The sequence below is a fragment of the Sciurus vulgaris genome, assembly GCF_902686455.1.
Source record: "Sciurus vulgaris genome assembly, chromosome: 11".
NCBI classification, from domain to species: Eukaryota; Metazoa; Chordata; class Mammalia; order Rodentia; family Sciuridae; genus Sciurus; species Sciurus vulgaris.
The window spans coordinates 17247472-17271456 of NC_136472.1; the positions used below are offsets into that span (position 1 = coordinate 17247472).

The 23985-nt window shown below is 38.9% G+C and overlaps 1 protein-coding gene and 1 pseudogene across 2 annotated transcripts; one reads left to right on the top strand and one right to left on the bottom strand.

Moving 5' to 3' along the window:
* Positions 1-1473: 1473 nt before the first annotated feature.
* LOC306639673 (olfactory receptor 5AK2-like) lies at positions 1474-23752 on the bottom strand (annotated as a pseudogene). Its single transcript has 2 exons — positions 23177-23752; positions 1474-1570 (listed from the first exon to the last, which is right to left on the bottom strand). The product of its transcript is annotated as an olfactory receptor 5AK2-like (transcript).
* Positions 17564-18493, top strand: LOC306639073 (putative olfactory receptor 5AK3; the record flags this gene model as incomplete). Its single annotated transcript, XM_079102511.1, has 1 exon — positions 17564-18493. One exon carries the CDS (start codon positions 17564-17566, stop codon positions 18491-18493), a length of 930 nt encoding a protein of 309 aa, XP_078958637.1.
* Positions 23753-23985: the final 233 nt, after the last annotated feature.

Here is a 23985-nt window from a genome sequence, read left to right on the forward strand (position 1 = left end):
GTTAAAGATAAGGTCCCAGCACTTCTTCACTTTTCTAAATTGGGGACATTTCCTGCAACATATACACCCTTAGGAAAAATACTAAAACCATTTCCAAACCATAGCAGTAAGTGTCTAGGATTGATCTATGAAATGTGTGATTTGGGGAATGATGGAGATACCATTCATTGCCAGAATGGGCCACTACTCCTCTTGGTTAGTGACATCTCTGGTCATGCCCTTTGTAGCATCCATAGTTTGCCTGTGCCATTCAACAGTTCTGTCCATGTGTCTTCTGTCACACACATAACACATACAAATACCCAAACCTCAAAACCAAAAGGAAGACAACATCAATAATAACACAAGAGAAACAATTCTTGGAGATTCCCCGATGGCTTTCTCAAGCTACCAAGCTCAATTCACATGTTTATTCTGTAAACTGTGCATTATAAAACTGATAACATCAAGACACTGAAGATTTGAGGAATGAATCTTCTCACTTGTGTCCTGTTGCTCCTCATTTTAGCCTTCACATTTAAGGTGACAGAAATACTCTTTACAATTCATTCTGTGGATTGATTTATAATAACAGTATTTGATGTTGGTACAGGCGGTTACTTCTCCCATTAAGCTTGGCAAACCTCTGTCTCTGGTTCCACCCTTCAACCCAGAAAAAGCTATGCCCGGTTGGTGGCAGCTACTTCCAACTCCTGTGAGAGTGCTCTGACTAGATTTCTGAGGTTTCATTTGGCCGTTTATTTACTCAACAAATATTTATTGAGCAATGATAATGTGCTAAGAATATGCTGGATGTTGGGACTCCAGTATTGAGCAAGATGTCTCCATTACCTTTGTGTGTCTGTATTGGTGTGGACATTCATTTTTCTGGGTGGCAGGATGAGTCACACTGTCATTATGGAGTCAACAAAGAAGGAAATTAACCATTAGAAAGATGTCGCAGCCTTTCCGGTGTAATTAGGCATCTCTCTAACTATCTTTCTGGAGGGTGTGTCCTCCTCTATGCTTGATAAGGAAAAGTCAGAGGCTTTATACTAGTTCAGCATCAGTATTTCCTGGAAGGCCTTTGTCAGTTCCAGGATATGTTCCTACTCTGTTTCCCATATTTTAAGACTGATCTGTTGAATGAAAATGTATTGGTTGTAAGATGTGACCATATCTTCCTATCTTAGAAAAGTTAAGCTGTGGTAGAACATCTACACTGGATGGTACCGTGCACTCAACACTTTCGCCTCCTTGCTTCTCAGGCTATAGATCATGGCACTCGACATGGGAATGACAACACCATAAAATGCGGAGGCCACTTTCATATTCTCCTGGGCATTCTCAGAATGAGGCTGTAAGTGCATGAAGCCAGGGCGCCATAGAAAATGGTGACAACTGTCAGGTGGGAGGGGTACGTGGAATGGTGACAACTGTCAGGTGGGAGGGGTACGTGGAGAAGGTCTTCTTCCTCCCCGCAGTAGAAGACAGCTACAGGAGGGCGGTCATGGTATAAATGTAGGAGAAGGTGACGGCCAGCACAGTGAACACCAAGTTAAATCCCATAAGCACAATGAGTAGCATGATGCTGATGTCAGTGTTGGCAGCATGAGGGGTGAGATTTGGGGGACCTGGCAGGAAATCGTTGAGGTTGTTGGATTATAGAAGGACAGTCCTGTGTGTACAGAGGCATTAATTAAACCTACGAGAATCCAGCTATGAATTGGCTGCAGACCGTTCCAGAAACAATTATGGGATAGCAAAGTGCCTTACAGATGGCTATATAATGGTCTCCTGCCTTGGTTGCAATCTTGATGAGAATCAGTCGCATTACCCATCCTCTTAACAATATGGACTTTTTCTCTACTGTGAAGTTTTTCAGCATCTTGGGAGTGACAGCAGGTTTTGTAAGAGATATCAAAAAAGTCAAGTGTTGCAAGAAAAAAGTACATGGAGTTTGGAGTCTGGAATCTGTCCTGATGAGCAGGGTTATTCCAGTGTTACCCACCATGGACCTTAGGTAGATCATGGGAAATGAAGACTAGGCCACTCTGAAACTCAAGCTGGGCACCAAATCCCAGAAGGTAGAATTCAGTCACTTCAGTGCCATGTCTTTATGTCATGGCTGCCAAAAACTCTGGAGAGGACCAGGAAAAGAAAAAAGAAAACAAGGAAATCTTTGTGACATTTTGCAGTGAATGATTCTTACATTTCCCATCACTTTGACTTGGACTCTTCTGACAAACACACACGAGGGAATTTACTACTTTCCAAATAATCCTTTCAATATTCTTCACGTAATCCGTATAATTGAGCCATGGATTCATTTAAAAATGAGGAAGACTGCACAGAATACTGACTTTTAATGTAGGATTCTAGGAAACCTAGATAAATGTGCTTTCAACTGTATTAAACAGGTGCCTCTACTTGGATGAGGCAGGAAACAAATATGATTTTGTACTTTCTCAGTAGTCAACACTTGTTCTCAGTCATTTATCATTTTTGTCATATCATCCTGGTTCAAGCTCTTGAAATTAATAGAATTAGAGTGAGAAGAATCTTCTGAGCTATATTCATGTCCATACACCTTTTTATCTTTTATCCTTTCAGATAGATTATGAATTATCCTTTCAGATAAATTATGTTTAATTTTTAGTAGAAACATGACTTAAATATTGCATGGGAATATCCAAATAAGACATTTTGAATCTGAAACTCAAATTTAAATGTGAATCCTGTATTTTCGTCTGTTAATTCTGGTGACTCTGTCCATGTGGCTTATTGCAGTCTGCTTTATGCTGGGCTCCTGAGGGGTTGTGTGGAGTCCATGTCTCAATGAATTTCATTTCTCCAATCTGATAGCCTCATGGTGTGCTACTACCCTTGTCTTTTTATAACTCCCATCAGAAGAGTTCTCTTTGCAAATTGGGCCTTCTTCTCATCTTACATCTATGTGAAAAGGATGAGTTTGCATTTTCCATGGAATTCTTTTCTTTTCAGTTATGGTGTAGTTTAAGGAAGAGTCAGGTGCTAACAATTTGACTAACTTATAATGATAACTTATTTTAATTCATAAATATTTTTGCTTTTTTTCTATCTAACTTTGTTCTCTCTGTACCTGGTTTGGTGCTTTGATTCATGCATGCATGATTTTTCATGTGGTGTAGAGTGCCCTTAAGGACCACGTTAGTGTCTTTATGGTAACACCTGGCATATGGTCCCACCCTGCTCTTTGGGGAATAATGGACTCTTGGTGTGGCAGAAATTGACCTGGTACCCTGGACAGTACATATGTCTTTTCTTCTGGATGAATAGCACGCAGTTTCACCAAAATTGCGTGTGCGCTTATGATATAATATTCTGGCCAAAAGAGCATGGGCAAAAACTATCTGTAGGCCTGAATCAGCTCTCCCCTCCTATTGCTATGCAAACTGAACCAAATGACTTTGTGCTCCCTTTCTTCCTCACATATCAGCTGGATGTTGACTTCAGGGACACTTTGCAAATCATGTGGTAGGATGGTCAGGTATTATACCAGATACCAAGCTGCAATTTGAATTTCAGATAAACAACCTATTTTTAGTAGAATTAGAACAACAATCACCACATATCCAGAACTCAAATTTGACTGTGCATCCTGTATTTTCATCTGTTAAGCCTGGAGACTGTACAAGTGTGGCTTACTGTAGTTTACTTCATGCTGAGTTCCTGTTTGTGAAGCAGTCCCTGTCTTAAATCATTTTGTGTTCCTGTAGTAGAATACCAGGGACTAGGCAATTTATACAGAGAAGGAAGTTTTCGGAGCTCATGGTTCTGGAGCTTTGGGGTTTTGAGATGGAGGGGCTACACCAGGTGAGGACCTTCTTACTGTGAAATTCCATGGCAGAAGGTGGAGGGCAAGAGAGAGTGAGAGCAAGCGAGGGCCAAACTGGTTTTCACGACAAACCACATGTTATTACTAGACTCTTCCACAATAACATCACTAATTTGCTCATGAAAGCAGAGTCCTCATGCCCCAACCACCTCTTAGCAGACCTCAATCCCACTCTGTACTGTTGGGGATTCCACTCCAGTGTGAGAAATTTGGTGACACATTCATCCTGCAGAAGTCTACCTTTCAGCAACATGCTTCCTTTTCTGGATTTTATGTGACTGAGAATTTCTGTCATCCTATGTCACTGAAGCATAGGGATTTATTTATTATTTTTTATAACACACCATTTCTCTTTCGTTATATTTCTTTCATTTATATTTCAGTCGCACAATGAACTTTTTATTAAGAGGCATAAATGAGTGAAGATGTAACAACAGTCTAAATCTCTGTCTGAAAGTGGATTGGCAAGTGATTGTTCACTTATCAGACCCCAGAAGATGAAATACTGAGCCAGAAATAGAGCTTCGAATCAACCAGAAACATACTGCAGAATTCTCCAAATGCCGTATCAAGTTGTACTCTGAGAGTGTTGAAGGGCATGTTAAAAGAATGAGGGTCAATTGAGAGCTTTCTAAGAAGCAAGGTATAAGTTATAACTTTTGGTTATAACTTTTAGGTCAGTAGCTTACCTATCTGACATCTGAAGAAAAAAGAAAGAGAAAAAAGTCACTCAGATGAAGTCAAATCTACAGGAAGAAGGGCTATCTTTGAAATGTACAGACCACCCCCCAAACAATATATATTTCTATCAATCAATCAATTCATCTAATTACATGCTATTCTCTTATATATTTAATAAACTTACTTTCATGAAGAAAAACGGGAAGTTCGTTCCTGAAGAATGTGTATGGTAGTTAATATTAGGTATGAATTTAAGTTGGCATTATACCATGGCTAAAAGTGTGGCTGAATTTCTCCTCAGAATTGTACACATCTTTATTCATGTAAAATGTTATATAATAAAAGAATTGTCCCATGGGGGAGAAAGATACCTCCCCAGGGTCTCAGTAGACTGTGGCTTCTTCACTCATACCTAAGCAGAGCTCCACTTTCAGGGACGAGATTGACAAGGAGGCAGAGGAAGCCAGTTTTTGAGATCAGTTTCTCTGGTTCTTTCAAATATCCTGGGAGACAAGCGCAGTGAGTTAACTCAACTGAGGGAACACGACACTCTTGTCTCAAACTCAATGCTTAGGGAAGCCTGAGAACAGGACGTTCTACCAAGCTCCTTCCTCAGGTAAGGTGTTGGAAAGCAGATGAAATGCAGTTCTTTCAAAGATGCATCCAGGGACAACACTTCTCAGAAGCTGGCCTAGGTCAGGGGTCTATTTAAACTGCAGTCTTGATTGGGTTTTGAAATGATGTTGGCCTTATCCATTTTACTTTAATCATTCTGAATTCAAAAAAGGTGATGTGACATCATGGGGACTCTTTTCAAGCTTGAGGACCAACTGACTCCCTCCCCATCGCCTCTCAGACGGAAGGTGTACATTGGGGGTGAACTGACTCAGTGTGAACTATTTTGTTTTGTGTGTGATGGGAATATTTCCTCGTCAAACAAATGCCACAAAGAAAATAGCCCACTTCCCGAATATTTTAAATGTGCTCAGCATGCTCTTGGTCTCAGTGCTTCTGAACCTTCATGATGGTCCCCTACGTGCAGTGGAAAGGAGACAGGCAGTCCTGCGTTGGAGTTCCTGCCTTGCCAATTAGCACAGGCTCCGGATGCAGCCCCCCTCTCTGCCTCACTTCCTTCCTCTGTAAAATGGGAGTTAGGGAACTCACTTTGAAGTTCATTATGTGCCCTGAACAATGTTTGTCCAAAATGAATTCAGAAATAGGTTTAAATAAATCACAGTAGGTTCATATTGTGAATCCACACACGCCCCTCCAAATGAGATAAATATATGCTTTTATGGAAGGGTGGCTATGTCACATTGTGAGAAGAGAAAGGAAGACGGCGGATGAGGTTTAGGGTGGGTCCTTTCTAGTAACCAAACCCCGCTCACTCTCCAGCTTCTGTTCTCATTCCCTTTATTTATTTGTGGGCAAACTTGAGAAATGACACCCACTAAGTCTTCAATTATTATTATCCATTGATATGGTTTGGGGCGAGAAAGATCCTTACTTTTTAGAGCTTTATAAACTTTGTTCTTTGACTTTTGCTGTTGAGTTTGGAAGTCAGGACTCTTACCGCTTTTAAAAATGAAGACCATTTGCTTTTTTTTTTTTTTTTTTTCCAAGTTAGATAGTATTTATTTATTTTACTTTTAAATTATTTTTTATTTTTGCAGACTGTATTTTGATTCATTGTACACAAATGGGGTACATCTTTTCGTTTCTATGGTTGTGCACGATGTAGAGTCATACCATTCGTGTAATCATACATGCACATAGGGTAATGACGTCTGTCTCATTCCACCATCTTTCACACCTCCACCCACTCCTCCCTCTCATTTCCCTCTATGTAACGTAAAGTTCCTCCATTCTTCTCTCATCCCCACCCTGTACCCCATTATATATCATCATCCCAGACCATTTGCTTCTTATTTACATAGCCCTTGATATAGCTCTTAAATCTGACAGTTGTTTTGTTTTCTGTTTGTTTATCCCCTTTTTGTTTTCTGTTTTAATTTTCATGCTTTTCCTTGGGCTGCTTGAACATGTTTTAGAATTACGTGTGATTCATCCATAGTGTTTTTAGTCAGGAGTGGTGGAGCAGGCCTGTATTCCCAGTGACTTGGGAGGCTAAGGCAGGAGGATGGTAAGTTCAAACCCAGCCTCTGCAACTTAGTAAGGCCCTAAGCAACTCAGTGAGACCCTGTGTCTAATAAAATACATATAAAAAAGGGCGGGGGATGTGGCTCAGTGGTTAAGTGCCCCTGGGTTCAATCCCTGGTACCAAAAACAAAATATAAAAACCAAAAATATAGTGTTTTTAGTGTATACTTTTTTATAGTGTTTATAGGGGTTGCTCTAGGTGTTACAGTATAGCTACATATTTATGGTTATATTTTACTGGTTGAAGTGCTATAGGGACCTTTCTTTTATATTCCTGCCTCCTATTATTATTATTATTATTCCTGGGAATTAAATATACGGCATTTAACCACTGAGCTCACCCCAACCCTTTTTTATATGTATTTTATTTTGAGACAGTCTCACTACATTGCTGAGGGTCTCACCTAATTTCTGAGGATAATCTTAAACTTGCAGATCCTCCTTACTCAGCCTCTTGAGTTTCTGGCAATTATGGGTGTGCACCACTGCACCTGGCCAAGTTTTAATATGATTATGTTAAATATTTCCCTCGCGTACATTAAGAATCATATCACAGGGTGTTGGGTTGTTTTCAACAACACTCCAACATAATTTAGGGTATTCAAGAGGAGGATGGAAGGGTACCGTATCCATCTATATATTTTTTTCCTGTGTTAATGCTCTCTCAACTTTTCTGATATTTCAAGATTGCTTCTCTGATGCCAATTAAGAGGAGCAGTTTGGCAGAAACATTGCTATTATATGTTGTGAACAAGAGAATCACTTCAAATACAATGATCTATGCAGGTCAAAAGTAAAAGGAGGGGAAAGTAAAGCCCACAAATATTAACCAAAAGATCAAAATCTTAAATATCAGATAAAGCAGACTTCATAGTAAAGAAAATTACCAGGGACAGAAGGAGAGACATTATACCATGGTACATTGATTAATCCACCAATAAGAAATAACTGCTCTAAATGAGCAGGCACTAAACAAGAAAGCAAAAACTGATAAAGGTGAAGAGTGAAAAAGGTAATCCACAATTATTATTGGGGAATTTGATAGAACATCTATACAGAAGATCAGCCAAGAGAGACCTCACCATCAACCAACAGGATCTACATAACACTTATCGAATATTCCACCTAACATGAGCAGAATACACATTTTTTCAAGCATGCACCAATTTTTATTAAGACAGACCCTATCTGAAAGCATCAAACTTTGATATTAATTTAAAATATTTGAAACCATACAGTGAGTGTGCTCTGAACACAATCAAATCAAGCTAGAGACCAATAATAGAAAGAGAACAGAAAACTCACTTGTAATGGTTTAGATAGTAGGTTTTCCCCATAAGCTCATGTGTGAGACAATGCAAGAACATTCAGAGGTGAAATGATTGGGTTATGAGACCCTTTAACCCAATCAGTGAATTAATCCCCTAATGGGGATTATCTGAGTGGTAACTGAAGGCAGGTGGAGTTTCACTGGAGGAGGAGATGGTCATTGTGGATGTGCCTTTGTTATTTATTTGGTGAGCTGATCTTAGTCTCTCTGCTTCCTGACTGTCATGCGAGCTGCTTTCTTCTGCCACACTCTTCTGCCTTGATGCTCTGTCTCATCTCAAGCCCTGCGGAATGGAGCTGGCTGTCTATGGGCTGAGACCTCTGAAACTGGGAGCCCCCAAATAAATGTTTTATCCCCTAAAATGTTAATGTCAGGTCTTTTAGTCACAGCAGTGAAAAAGCTGACTAAAACATTCCTATAAACTGGAAGAAGAAATAACTCATTTCTAAATAAAACATGGGTCAATAAGGAAGTCTCCAGGGAAATGAGAAATATTGAACTGAATGAAAACGAGATTGCAATACACCAAAATTTATGGGATATAACTAAAATAGTGCTGAGAGCTTAAGTTAGAAAAGAGAAGTCTCAACTCCATTATCAAAGTTTCCACCCTAAGAAACTAGGAAGGAAACAAAGTAAACATAACATGAGCAGAGGAGTAGAAAAACATAGCTGAGAGTAGAAATAAATGAAACTGAACAGAGAAAACCACAGGGGGAAAATCAATGAAAAAAGTAGGTGGTTTTGTTGAAGAGATCAATAAAAATGGATGAAGTTCTAGCAGGTTTGACAAAGAAAAAAGAGAGAAGATGCAGATGCCTAAACATAAAAGCCAAAAAAAAAAAAAAAAATAGGGAATGTTATGAACAACCTACACACATAGATTTGACAACTCAAAAGAGAAGGATGAACTCACTGAAAAGTAAAAACATGACTAACTCAATATGGAATCAATAATTAACCATTAAGAACATTGAATGTTCTTAATGTGTTGTTTTAAAATGTTCCTATCAAAATCCACCAAGGAATTCACCAAAACTTAAGGGAGAATTAGACTCTCTGTGGACAGAGCACTTCCTAGCTTATTCTGATTTGAGTATTACTCTTAGGTAGAAGATAGGGAATGGGGTTCTTGGCTCCATTTAGGGCCCCTCTGCCCTTGGAGGTCCTTCCTGTGAAGGGAAACTGGGCCATCTTGTGGTTAAAGAGAGGAAGCTAGATGACCACAGAGGAATTCAAGACCCGGAAGGGAAAGTCCCCATCCTGGGCATGAGCATGAGCCCAAGGGATTGACATGAAGTTAACTTGCTGCTAGTTAGCATATCATTAGCCTTGGAGCTTTGGTCCCCCCTGCCCGTGCATTTTTCTCGGCAATGGTGGGGAAGAAACTTATGCATGAACAGTGAAGCAGAAATTATGTCAAATTCAGCTGTCAATCAAAGTGCTGTCAATCCCAGATCCACCCAGGGAAGGAGCGGGGGAACTAACAGTCCAATGAAAGTGAGCTGCACTGTGTAGACAGGGCCTTCAGCTACTTCACAGCTCGGTCCGCTCTGCTCTCCTGGATGTTTTCTTTCATTTTTAATAAACCTTTGCCTTGCTTGCCAACCTCTGGCATCTTGCTCAATTCTTTACTCAAGAAACCAAGAACCTGGACTTGGGACCCCCTGGGGGCTCCAACATGCGCACTAGTAACACTCTGAAAACAATATCAGATCAAAAGAGTGTAAAAAAACTGTTGCCAAATATCTTTTATCCACATAGAAGCAAGATTCTTTTCTAAAATATCAGCAATTCAGACAAACACACACAATTATGTACATCACCAAGCTGAGTTACCATTGTGTTGAAAGTTTAGCTTGGTATACAAAAATCAACCAATGCAACCTAATACATTTACAGCCAAAAGAAGAAAATCATGGCTCATGTAAGTTTATGGAAAAAAGACATTTGATAAAATTTGACACATGTTCATGATATTTTAAAAGACTCAACATTGGAGGCATCACAATATCTGCTTTCAAGATATACTACAGAGATTTAAAAAAGGAGCAAGGTGCTGTCATGAAAACAGACTTGTAGACCAATGGAATAGAATAGAGGACACAGAAAGAAGTCCACACAGCTACAGTAGCTATAGTCATCTTGTTCTTGAAATAGGCAGCAAAAGCACATGTTGGAGAAAAGACAGGATCTTCAACAAATGGTACTGGGAAAATTAGATATCCAACGGTAGAAGAATTAAACTAGATCCTTCTCACCCTGTAAAAAAAGTCAATTCAAAATGGACCCAAGACTACGTGTAAGACCAGAGTTTTTGAAACCGCAGAAGAATACAGGGAAAACGCTTTGAGACATATGCACAAAAAACTACTTCCTGAATAGACTCTAGTAGCTCAGAAAATAATAGCAAGAATTGACAAATGGATGGCATCAAATTAAAAAACTTCTGCACAGCAAAGACAGAGTGCATAAATAGCCCACAGAATGGAGATAATCTCTGACAACTAATCTCCCAACAGAGAATGTCTCTTGAATGTCTCTTGGCAGGAATGCAAATTAGTATAGCTCCTGTGGAAGTCAGCTTGGGGATTCCTCAAAAAACTCAAAACACAACTGCTGTATGATTCAGCAATACCACTCTTTGGTATTTATAAAAATAAAAATAAAGTTGGCATACTTTAGAGCTACATGCACACTCAGGTTTATCATGGCACAATTCACAATAGACAAGTTACAGATTGGATAAGGAAAATGTGGTATATGTACACAATGGTGTTTTACTCAACCAAAAAAAGAATGAAATTAGGTCATTTGCAGGAAAACAGATGGAATTGGTTATCACAACATTGAACAAAATGAGTCAGACTCACAGAAAAAAAAGCATCATATATCTTCTTTCAAATGTGGAAGCTAGAGGGGGAAAACAGGAAAATGAGGGGCACAGAGTAGAAATAGAACATGAAGGTAAGGAAGGGGACAGGAGGAGGGACCGTGGGGGAGGTATTCCAGAGTGAAGCTGACCTAATTGTTTTTACGTATGTATAGATATGCTACGTGAAATCCATTATTCTGTATAATTAATATGCACAAATAAAAATTATAGTAAAATTCTGATTGCAGAAATCAATGTTTCTTCTTGCATGCAGCCCAAGATCCCTCTGGTCTCTGTCATTACCATATGCAAAGCTGCTTCCTTTTTAGATATTTGGAACTGTAGCACCTAACTTTGAGTACCAAGTTCTGTCTTGGTCAGTTTCAGCTTCTATAACAAATTACTATAGTCTGAGTGGCTCATAAATAATGGACACTTATTTCACACAGAACTGGAGGCTGGAATTCTGAGGTTAGGGTACCAACTTGACCACGTTCTGGGGGGGTGCTCTCTATGGGCTGCAGTCTGCCAACTTATTATGTCTCCACACAGCAGGGAGCAGAGAGGGAAAGAACTGGATTCTGTGACACTTGTAAGGGCACAGACCCCTTTCACTAGCTCCAACCTGACCTCATCTAATTGTCAGCACCTCTCAAAGACCCCACCTCCTAATACCATTACTTTGGTGGGTAGAATTTCAACAATTGGTCTATAATGCCAGAGTTTTGTGAGATATTCTAGTGAATTATCAAATTTGTAACCTGTAAGTCTAAAAGAAGGGTGGTCATAGGGGCCCCAGAACTTTGGGATGTGTCTGAAATGGTACCAGTTCCTTGGGAACTGCTCTCTTATACTGTGCAGTTCACTAAATTTTTTTTTTTTTTTTGAAGCAGAGAACAGCAGCAAGAAGATTGAGAAACAGATGAAGAAAATACAAGAATGAGTGGGAAAAAAAGAAAAAGAAGAAAGTAAAGGAGAAAGAGAAGCCCTAATGAGACTAACATAAAAATTCGTTCTCTCTAGAGAGAAAGCTTAAACTTTAGTCAGAAAAAATAATGGTGAACATTGTTTATCCAATTCCATTTCAACCCCTGGAAACTCATGTTCTCAAGGGAGTGAGCACTGATCCCTGAGGCCCCAGCTATAACCTCTCCAGCAAGAAGAAATCCCTCTGAGAGACCTCGATGGGCAATCAGCTGTGCCACTGCAGAAACAGAATCTGGAGGAAACTCTGATGTAAAGAAAATGCAAATGTCACTATCAACATCAGCTGTGCATCACTGTGGTGTGTGTAGGTAATGGTGGAGCAAAGGGTCAGAGCCCTTGTTACAGCATGTTCCACTCAAGAGCAGGAGTCGCTTCAGCCCTGGTGACATGATGGAAATGGAGTGAGGAGACTGAATTGGGTTGAGAGTTGCCTAGGAGGGATGTGAAAGAGCAAACGATTGAATGAAAGAAAGAACCGAACCGGAGATACACTTGATGTGTCATTTGCATGGATTTTTAAGACCATCTGTTGAGCAGTTGAGGTCATTGTAACAATGTTATAAGGAACGCGTTACAATGAACAGCACTGTCTTTTAAGTAGTTCTGTAATCCTCTTTTCACAGAGGAAGAAACTGAGGCTAAAGGCAGATTTGTCCTTGGTCTCTGAAGTGGTGGAACCAGAATTCAAACCCAGGTCAGTCTGTTTATTTCCAATGCACAATTTAAATGAAGCTTCACACTGCAAAAGAGGGTAAACTGTTCAAAACACTCAAGTGAGGGATGGTCCTTTCCACAGCATTCATTTGACTTTCAAATACCCTCATCAAAGATGGATCAGAGATTTTCACATTAAGTAAAACCTTCCATAAGAGATGGATCTTGTGTGTGTGTGTACGTGTGTGTTTCTTTTCCCCTTAGCTCTTGAAAAGTGCCCTGCAATGGCATATCATTCTATTTGAATTCAGAATGATCAAATTATTTCATTGTCGCAGAATTAGTCCACTCTTATTTCTCGAGCTACTTGAAAGCACTGGATAAGCCCACGTTAGCAGCAGGCTTTGCTGGCGTTTGTCCATCACCAGAGGCACATCCATGTCTACAACTGACCATTCCATCTGTGCAGCCACATACAGCTCTGTGTGGCCTTACTGACTTCTGAGGGAGGGAGACTTCTGCCTCTTGTCTTCATTACTCAGTGTTCAATGCAAGAGATGCATCCACGTAGCTGTAGCACCCATCTCCTGAATTTTCACTAGGTTTATAATAATGACTATTTTTTCTAGGACAGACAATGCTGCCTGAATACTCTTGAGTGTATGTACATATTTGTACATGTGTATATTTATACATACATGTATGTATTTGTGTATTACCTTCTTTGTGTGATCATTAAACTTTCTAGAACATATATCTGTTCTGGAAATTCTGGACCATAGAGACATATGTTAAATTTTACTAGTATTTCCAAATTGTCTTCAACATTACTGTACTAATTTACTTTCTCAACAGAGAAATGTGATTACCTGTGGGATCGCATTGTCTCCCAAACTTGGCAATTTAAATGGATGAGTATGAAATTATAATTCAATTAAGGTATTCTTATGCAGTTGTCTGATTACTAGTGAACTGGGTGTCTTTTCACATTTCCTTCATTTACTTTTTTGGGGGAAGAGGATTGAACCCAGGGGACTGTAGCATTGGTTGATATCCCCAGAATTTAAAAATTTTTTTCTGAAGTTTTGAAGTTTCGAGACAGGATCTTCCTAATTTGTCCAGGTTGACCTCCAACCTCCTGCCTAAGCCTCTTGGGTTGCTGGGCTTACAGGTTCCCACTACCATGAATGTCATCTTCTCATATTTCTATTGAACATTTAGGTTTCCTTTCTTCTATAATTCTCTTATTCATATTTTTTTGTGGATTTTCCAACTAGATTTGTTTATAGAAGCTATTTGTAAATACTAATCCTTGACATTATTGCGTTGCAAATAAATTTGCCAGATTAAATTTCCAGTGAATATCTAATCCTTTCTGTTTTATTATTATTATTTTTTTATTTTTTTATTTTTTTGTGGTGCTGGGGATTGAACCCAGGGCCTTGTGCTTGTGAGGCAGGCACTCTACCAACTGAGCCACATCCCCAGTCCCCTTTCTGTTTTATGATATGGGCTTTAAATAGAGATGGATTTTCAAGTTTTATAAATTTACTTTTATGTCTCGTGTAAATATTTTTTCTACATAGCTAAGTCATACATATTCAGTAATATTTTACTCTCAAAACTTTAAATTTTAAATCTGTAACCCACTTGGAAACAATTTTGGTGAAATATAATATTACTTTTTCATATGATTAAGCATCAAAGAATATTGCTCTGTTTGCATTGATGTACATGGTCATGCTGTCATACATCAAGTTTCCACAGACAAACGAGTCTCTTTATGATTTCTTTCCTCAGTTCCACTGGCCTACTAATCTACCCTACTCACATAGTCTTTATTAATTTCTTTATAATAACTTCTGATATCTGGTAGGACAAGTTCTGTCCCACCTTGCTTTCCTTTAAAATTCCATATAAAAATTTCCAGATAAACACAAATCTTTCAAGTATTTGACTAGAATTTCTAGAATCTACAGATTATTTTGGGGGGAAATGGGGTGTTTGTAGTACTGAGTTATTATCCATGAAAATGGCCTATGTCTTGGTCTTCTTCGAACCTTTAGACAAAGTTTCTTAACACACTCTGTTGGATTTACATTTATGTACTTTATATTTATTGTTATCATGTATATATTTTAAAAGTTTTTTTCCATTTTTATAGAAATGTAATAGAGTTTTGCTCATTAGCTCAATATCATGTGACTTTTGCTGTCCTAAAAATTTGTCTGGCAATTCTTTACAGTTTTCCCTGCAGAGAATTTCATCACCCCAAAATAATAATAGTCACAGTCCTTCCTTCATAACTACAGTGGCTTTCAATTCTTTTGCAATGCCTTCTCTTGCCCTGGATAAAGCTTCAAGAAAAATATTGAATAGATTTGTCATAGTAGGCATCTTGTCTTGCTCATTTATTGGCACCACTTCTCAGGACTGACTAGCAATGAAGAAGTTTGGTACAGCAGTGAGGCAGATCACAAGTAGCAAGTCAACACAGCTCCCCCAGAACTCCATTTTGCTAATATTCTATCATGAAAGTTTGTTGAATTTTACCAAATTTCTTGATATCCACTGAGAAGATCTTATGGCTTTCCCACATTAATGTGTTGGTATGGTAAATTAGACCAATAAACTTTTCAGTGTTAAAAATCCTTTCAGCCTGGGATAAATGTCACTTGATCTTGATTACTAATAGAACTGCATCTTCCTTGCTTTTGATGCTTCTTTCCTGCAAGTGGACTTCAATTTGTGAAATGAAGTCCTCCTTCTTTCCATTTTATGGTCTCTGTTCCTAGAAAGGAGGAATGACATGTTTGATTGGTGAATCTGAGAAGAACATCCTAGCATGCTCTGCTCTGTCCTTATCTGCTTGGAGCAACTGGCCTGCTAAAGCCCATGACCCTGCACCCCAAGATGTTCCTCTGCCATGAGTCAGAGACAAGTCATTGCTGCCAAGACTGGGTGGGTAAGCCTATCTACGTTCTATGTTGATGGGCAGCAAATAATTTGCTTAATAATCCTGAAGTCTTCCCCAACTGCCTAAAGATGATATTATGCACTTTCTTTTATTTCTCAAATGGATTAAAAACCTGAGAAAGGAAGAGAATAAGTAATTACTGGAGGTTCCTTTGTCCCCAGCAATCACTTATTTACTACATGAGTGGATTTGGTGAGTTTTTATTTAGTTGTTTACATTTCCATTCACAAATAAGTGGGCTTTTAATTTTCCTCCTTCTATTATACTGCTTTGGTGTTGAGGCTACACTAGCCTAATGAAATGACTAAGAAAATGTTCTGGCAATTTTTTAGAGAAGATTATATAATATGAGAGGTAATCTATAAATATTTGGTAGAAATTACTTGCAAAATAGATGAATTGAGTGCTTTTGTGGGTAGTTTTAAAGAGCAAATTTTATGATTTAATACTTAAATATGAAGATATATCGGACATATGCATACATGCTAGCTTGCACACACACATTATTACTTGCACACACACATTATCACTCACTCTTTGGAGCATTTATTATTTTTTTAAATAAAGAATGAGAAAACATTAAAGAATATGTGTCAACTTATATTTATGGTACAAATATAAACCAGCATGATTTAACAAACATCATGTACCTGCAACCAAATATAAGAGGGAAAATAACTTGTTTACAGCATTTGACTCTCAGTAAAATGACTTGGAAACAGGAATGGAATTCACTGCAGCTCTTCCTTAGGAACAAACCATGATTCAAATATGTCAATTATTATTTAGGATTTAATTATTTCTGGCCCATGAAGGACAAAATAGGAAAGGTTAATTCAGACTGAATATGAGAAAAAGCAGGTGAGAGATTCCAAAGAAGGATAAACAAAAGTATCTACAAATTGACTCTGTAGAAATATTGGCAAAAATAAAAACAATGAAAAATAGAATGCCAAAATCTAAGATTATTGGACAATGATCAAAATTATTTTGTAGTTAGGAAAAAAATAAACAAAAACAAGACACTTTGTGATACTTTCTTGGGCAAAATATGTTAGAAGATCACCAATGCCCACCAGGGGGTGAGGATGAGGGCCCTGTGCACAGTTAGTTGCTGTGTGCACTGGGGCTTCCACCAGGAAGTGAGGTGGTCACACGTGGGCAGAGTGGATGTGTGTGTCAGGCCCTCAAACTCCATGGTGTTGTCCACAGGAATACATCACAGAAAAATGTTCACGCTGAGTTATTGCAGTTAAGTTGTAGGCAACCTGCTCTTCATCACTAGCCCACAGGTAAATGGGGACAATTGACAACACAGCACACCTGCCCAGGTGCAGTCAGTGGAGCAGAATCCCACCAGGGACTACACTACCAGGTCATGGTGAGATAAGTACAGGACGTGATAGTGTACTTTTAAAACTATTAAAGAATTTTGACAATGCTGACACCATTTTATTGCTTTTCAGAACACATGAACAGTCTTAAAAAGGAAAGGGTCTGTTTCCATAGATACATGGAAAACATTTCTACAGAAGACTATATGAGACCATGAGTCCGTGATAGTACAGTGGAGTTGGTGAGGAGGGAAAAGTGTAAAATGGGAAAATGGAAATGAGTTAGAGCAAGATCATATATAACTATATGGGCAGGTTAAGGTTTTCAGATAGAATAATTGATGTTTGGGTGAGTGGTATTTTCACTAGAATACAGAGAACATTTCAAAAAAGTGTGACTAAATAAAAGCAAGCATATTTTATGTTCCTTAACTGATATATTTACAAAATGTCAATCATTTCTGAGAGCACAGCTGTTGCTCAAATAGCCATTTGTCCAAAATACACGGGCAATTTTCTGAGCTGAGCACCAAGATTCAGCCTTTAAATTCAAGTCCATTATGTCACAGAAATACCCCCTGAACCCACTGTGAAACCAAATGTTTTATACCATTTTCACATCCAGAGTTCAAGAATCACGGGGTCTTACTTTCTCTGCTCTTGTTTCTTTGCCACTTTACAGATAGATGATGGTTAGTCTCTGGCAACCATGGGACATAGTAACAGCACTGAAGTGACTGAATTCATTCTGCTGGGATTTGCAGGTCAGCACCGGCTTTGGCACATCCTCTTCATGGTGTTTCTGGTGACCTATGTGGCCACCTTGCTGGGCAATGTCGGGATGATCCTGCTCATCAAGATCCACTCCTCCCTTCACACTCCTATGTACTTTTTCCTCCAACACTTGGCTTTTGTTGACCTCTGCTATGCCTCTGCTATCACTCCCAAGATGCTGCAGAATTTCTTGTGCACCAATCCATCCATCTCCTTCACAGGATGTGTGGTGCAGTTACTGGTCTATGGCACTTTTGTAACCAGCGACTGCTACATCCTGGCTGCGATGGCAGTGGACCGTTATGTGGCCATCTGTAACCCACTGCACTACCCAGCTGTCATGTCCCGGAGACTGTGCATTCAGCTGCTGGTGGCTTCCTATGTCATGGGTTTCCTGAATGCCTCTGTAAACACAGGTTTTACTTTCTCATTGAACTTCTGCAAATCCAATGCAATTAATCACTTCTTCTGTGATGTACCTCCAATCCTTGCCCTGTCATGCTCCAGTGTCCACATCAACATCCTGGTACTGACTGTCTTTGTGGGGTTTAACTTGACATTCACCGTGCTGGTGGTCATCTTTTCCTACACATACATCCTGGCTGCCATCCTGAGGATCTCTTCTGCTGCAGGCAGGAGAAAAGCCTTCTCCACGTGTGCCTCCCACCTGACAGCAGTCACCATTTTCTATGGGACCCTCTTGTATATGTATGTACACCACGGGACCAATAGGTCTCAAGAGCAGGAAAAGGTGGCATCTGTTTTTTATGGTATCGTGATTCCCATGTCAAACCCCCTCATTTACAGCCTGAGAAACCAGGATGTGATAAAAGCCCTAAAACACATAGGACATAGAAGCTTCTAGCTTGAAACATGATTTCTATCTCATTAGGATGGAACAAGAAAGCCAATAGCGCTCTTACTATTCAATCAATGGAGAGATAAATGTTTGTGACAAAGTTATTCCTTATTATCAACAACACCTAAAAGATACTGAAAATCAGTTGATGAAGTAGTTGAACTTCCAATGATAGGTTTCTTAGAAAACAGCCATCTGAAAATAAGCAATAAGTATTTGCTATTGCCTTCATACACTTTGATAAGCCTCTTGATATACCTGACATTAAATAAAGACAGCATAATTAATGCTGTATAAATGCCTTCCGTTGGACTATGAAGCTCCACCTAGGGAATAGGTCTTTAAAAATAAGAAGTGCTCACCACCTCTTCTCTTTTTGAAAATAAAAATGACTCGTTATTCTCTGAATATCTATCTTATTATTATGAAGTTAAGTTTAGAAGCCCTTTTCTTTGGATAATTTGTGCAAACATGAGTAAGATTGACAGGACAATAGGGTGGCTCATCATACATATGATGCAAAGGGCAAAGGGAACGACATCCATCCTTTCTCTCCTGTTTTCCTATCAAACTAGGAAACTGACACTGGAGTCAGGAAGATCTGGTATATATTAGCGTTATCATTGTTAAAAGGTAACTTAAATCTTCAGCTGTATTCCATGTTAGGTGTATGTCTTAGGAAAATAAAATCCAATGCAGAGCAGACTCATGGCCCACACTCCAAAACTGATAACAGGTACAAGAATCCAAACTTAAATCCAGAAGTTAAGTGTAGACTCAGAACATGGTATTCTCAACAGCTGGAGGAACAGGAAAAAAAAAGAAGAAGGAATCAAGCACACACAGAAAATGTATAGTAAAAGGCTGGGAATCCTTGTTGTAATTCTGCTCCCAATATTTCACTGGTTAGTTGAACCACAGGGAGGTGTCCATGGGATCGTGGACAGGACCCATAGTTCACCACCTTTGCCAGTGTTTCTAGAAAGTTCACTGAGACAGGAACAGTGAGGTTGTCAACCAATCATTACCCACATGTGCCAAGGGAATCCAGGGGGTTCCCATCCATGGAGCAGGATGCATTATAGGAGAGAAGTCCCCTAATCAGGAAACTCTGGTCTTACATCACATTGCTGGCATCCTGACCATCCTTCCCCCTGTTGAGAGAAACCTTAATTCTACTCTAAACTGTAAGTAAATCCCTGAAAATGAAGGACAAGTTTAATCTTTACCATGCTGGACCATCCCCATGGAGGGAGACATCTGGAAGTTTTACTCTCCTTATACAATTGTTCTTAAACATCAGGGCTGTCCATGCCTTTGCTCAAAGAAACTGGACTGTGCAGACCTGGGGGTATTCTTAGTCAATTTCTGTTCCAAATAAATTCTGTTCCACATTTATAAAGTAAAAATACATTAAATAACGAATCAAAGTAAGGCAATACTAATAGCAAATTAACCTCTTTCAGCCCATGACAGCCCAAGTAAAGAAAAAGCTCACCTTATAGAAAAATAATTAGATGTAATTGTAATTCATAAAATTGATCAGGTTCATATTTAGGGACTTTATTTTGTTTTAAGAAACACAAATAGAACAGCTCTAGAGCTAAAAATTTAAGGGTTTTAAAACTAGGCCTCATCATAGGAGGCAATAGGGAAGGCATTTGTAGTTTAATATGAACTTTGCTAACTCACCTCAAGTATGGGTTAGGAGAACAGGTAATTTCTCTAGGTTTCTGCCATTTTGAAAATTAAAAATCATTTACGGGGCTGGGGAGATAGCTCAGTCGGTAGAGTGCTTGCCTTGTAAGCACAAGGCCCTGGGTTCAATCCTCAGCACGCCCCCAAAAAAAATCATTTACGCCAGCATTTGGTTGAATGAAATTTGCTAATATCTATAAGAATTTATAAACCATTTTAGAAACTACCTTTTAAGCTATAGTGTTCAAACAAAATTTGTAACTCTATAAATACTAATATTAATAAGTACAAATAGGGTAAAATAATTAAGGCTACATTTCAGAAGATGAGAACAAAATTATAAGGGAAGGAAGAAGGAAATAATTTTATTCTGCATAGTTCATTCACAATAAATAATTTTATTATTTATTTATTTTTTATTTTTACAGACTACATTTTGATTCATTGTACACAAATGGGGTACAACTTTTCATTTCTAAGGTTGTACACAATGTTGATTCATACCATTTCTGTAGTCTTACACGTACGTAGGGTAATGATGTCTGTCTCATTCCACCATCTTTCCTATTCTTGCCCCTCCCCCCTCTCATTTCCTTCTACACAATCCAAATTTCCTCCATTGTTCTCTTACTCCCTCACCCCCGACCCCCGTTATGTATCATCATCCACTTACCGGAGAAAAGATTTGGCCTTTGATTTTTTGGAATTGGCTTATTTCACTTAGCATGATATTCTCCAGTTCCATTCATTTACCTGCAAATACCGTAGCCACTCTGGAAAGCAGTATGGAGATTCCTCAGAAAACTTGGAATGGATCCACCTTTTGACCTAGTTTTCCCACTCCTTGGTTTATACCTAAAGGACTTAAAATCAGCATAGTACAGTAACTCAGTCATGTCAATGTTTATAGCAGCTCAATTCACAATAGCTAGACTGTGGAACCAACCTAGATACCCTTCAATAGATGAATGGATAAAGAAACTGGTATATATACACAATGGAATATGATTCAGCCATAAAGAAGAATAAAATTATAATAAATCTTTGAAATTATACAATTCATAAATCTATGGTCTCATTCTTTGAAGCAAAAACCAAACGTTATTTTTTTTCATTTTATCACTTGCTGTCTTTTAAAGAAAAATAATGCTGTGGGACAAAAGAAATACAAAGCATGAGAGAATACTTAGCTCCAAGGTATGGAAACAAATGAGAAAACCTGGTGGAATCGATGATTTTTTTTTTCCCTTAGGTAGTAACGATCACCAAAAGTTACAGAGAAGATATGAAATATCAGCTACTATACCATCATGAAGAAATAAGGAAGTGATTACAATATAGCTCTTTCCTTCCAGCTATAGTACCCACCTGGGGGCCTGGAACTTATCATGGACCAGAAAATACCAATGTAAGGTGACCCCACGGAGGTCATGGGCAAAGAAGAAAGGCTTCGAGGTAATTTTCATGAAGCAAGCTAACGAAGCTCAAAAACTAGTCCAGAACCACTCACTCACAGGCATTAATATAAAAACATGAAATAACAATACCAGCACAAAAATAGTAGCAGCACAATAAAAAGTAAAATGCTTCAAAACCAAGTAAATTCTTCCATAGGAACACAGAATAATTCAGTATCAGAAAATCTATTGCAATAGTTCCTTCAAGAGATGTCTACACTCCTGTGTCTATGGCACCATTATTCACAATAGTGAGGACATCAGAACAGTGTAAATGTCCATCCAGGGGTAAGTAGATAGAGAAAATGGGGCACAAGCACCCCCTCCACATATATACAATGGGATATTATTCAGTCTTTATAAAGAAGGAAATTCAACCATTGCTGATGATATAGAGAAACCTGGAGAATGATATCTAAATGAAATAAATCAAACATAAAGACACTGCATTCTCTGTCTCTGAGCAAAGGCATTTATAACCATTATGTTTAAGAATAATTGCTCCATGGATGGGAACCATTTGGCTACCCTTGGACGTTTGGGTGATGATTGGTTGACCATCTCATTGTTCCCGATTGAGTGAACATTCTGGAAACACTGGGAAATGTGGTAAACAATGTCTCCTTTCCATGATCCCACAGACACCTTCCTGTGGTTGCACTGACCAATGAAATACCAGAACAGAATTCCAACTAGGACTCTCAGCCTTTTAATTTACATTTCCTGTACATAGGAGGGTGTGTGCTTGATCATTTTTTCCCCCTCCAGCTGTTGAGAATACCATGTTCTGAGTCCATACTTGACTCCTGGATTTAAGCTTGGACTCCTCTATCTCTCATTTTTTTGGAGATTGAGTGATATAAAGCACCAATTTTTGGGTAAATGAGTCTTTTTTGTTATCCTAAGAAGAACATCTTTCATGACAAAGCTAGAGAAAGCCAGCTGGAGATTCGAGTTGTACTTATTAATCATTCAACCAATATGCACCAGATCTTCCTGACCCCTGTGTCAATTTTCTAGTTTGTTAGGAAACCAGGAGGGAGTAGATGGGTATTGGTCCTAAATGCCTCGACATCTGTGAGAATTTGCTCTATTGCCCTGTCTGTCCCATTCTTGTTTTCTGTACATATTATCCAAAGAAACAGCCTTTAACATTTTTTGTTTGAAATAATATCCTGGATACCCGAGGGAAATAGCAGGAGTTATTTTTCACTTTTAAGAGGAGATATATTTCTTTTTTATGTTTCTAGTAGTGTATTATATATTATAGTTGGAGTCATTCTGACATAATCATACATGCATGGAATTGAATTTGCCCCATTTCAATCCCCAGTGCTTCCCCTTTCCCTCCTTCCTTTTATTTCCCCTCCTCTTACTCCATTGGTTATTTGTTTATTTATAATCAGTGCATCATAGATACACTTAAAGGTGGAATTCACCTGGATATATTTATACAGGTATATAATGTAATTTTGTGAAATTCATTCCACATTTCCTCTCCTTCCCCATCTTTCTTCACTCCCCCTTAATCTAAGAGATGTGGACACTAGAGCATGACAGGGCAAGGATTGGAGGTACATCACAGAAGAAGTGATTAATTGCATTGGATTTGCAGAAGTTCAATGAGAAAGTAAAACCTGTGTTTACAGAGGCATTCGGGAAACCCATGACATAGGAAGCCACCAGCAGCTGAATGCACAGTCTCCGGGACATGACAGCTGGGTGGTGCAGTGGGTTATAGATGGCCATGTAACGGTCCACTGCTATCGCAGCCAGGATGTAGCAGTCGCTGGTTACAAAAGTGCCATAGACCAGTAATTGCACCACACATCCTGTGAAGGAGATGGATGGATTGGTGCACAAGAAATTCTGCAGCATCTTGGGAGTGATAACAGAGGCATTCAACAAAAGCCAAGTGTTGGAGGAAAAAGTACATAGGAGTGTGAAGGGAGGAGTGGATCTTGATGAGCAGGATCATCCCGACATTGCCCAGCAAGGTGGCCACATAGGTCACCAGAAACACCATGAAGAGGATGTGCCAAAGCTGGTGCTGACCTGCAAATCCCAGTAGAATGAATTCAGTCACTTCAGTGCTGTTACTGTGTCCCATGGTTGCTAGAGATTAACCATCATCTATCTGTAAAGTGGCAAAGAAACAAGAGCAGAGAAAGTAAGACCCCGTGATTCTTGAACTCTGGATGTGAAAATGGTATAAAACATTTGGTTTCACAGTGGGTTCAGGGGGTATTTCTGTGACATAATGGACTTGAATTTAAAGGCTGAATCTTGGTGCTCAGCTCAGAAAATTGCCCGTGTATTTTGGACAAATGGCTATTTGAGCAA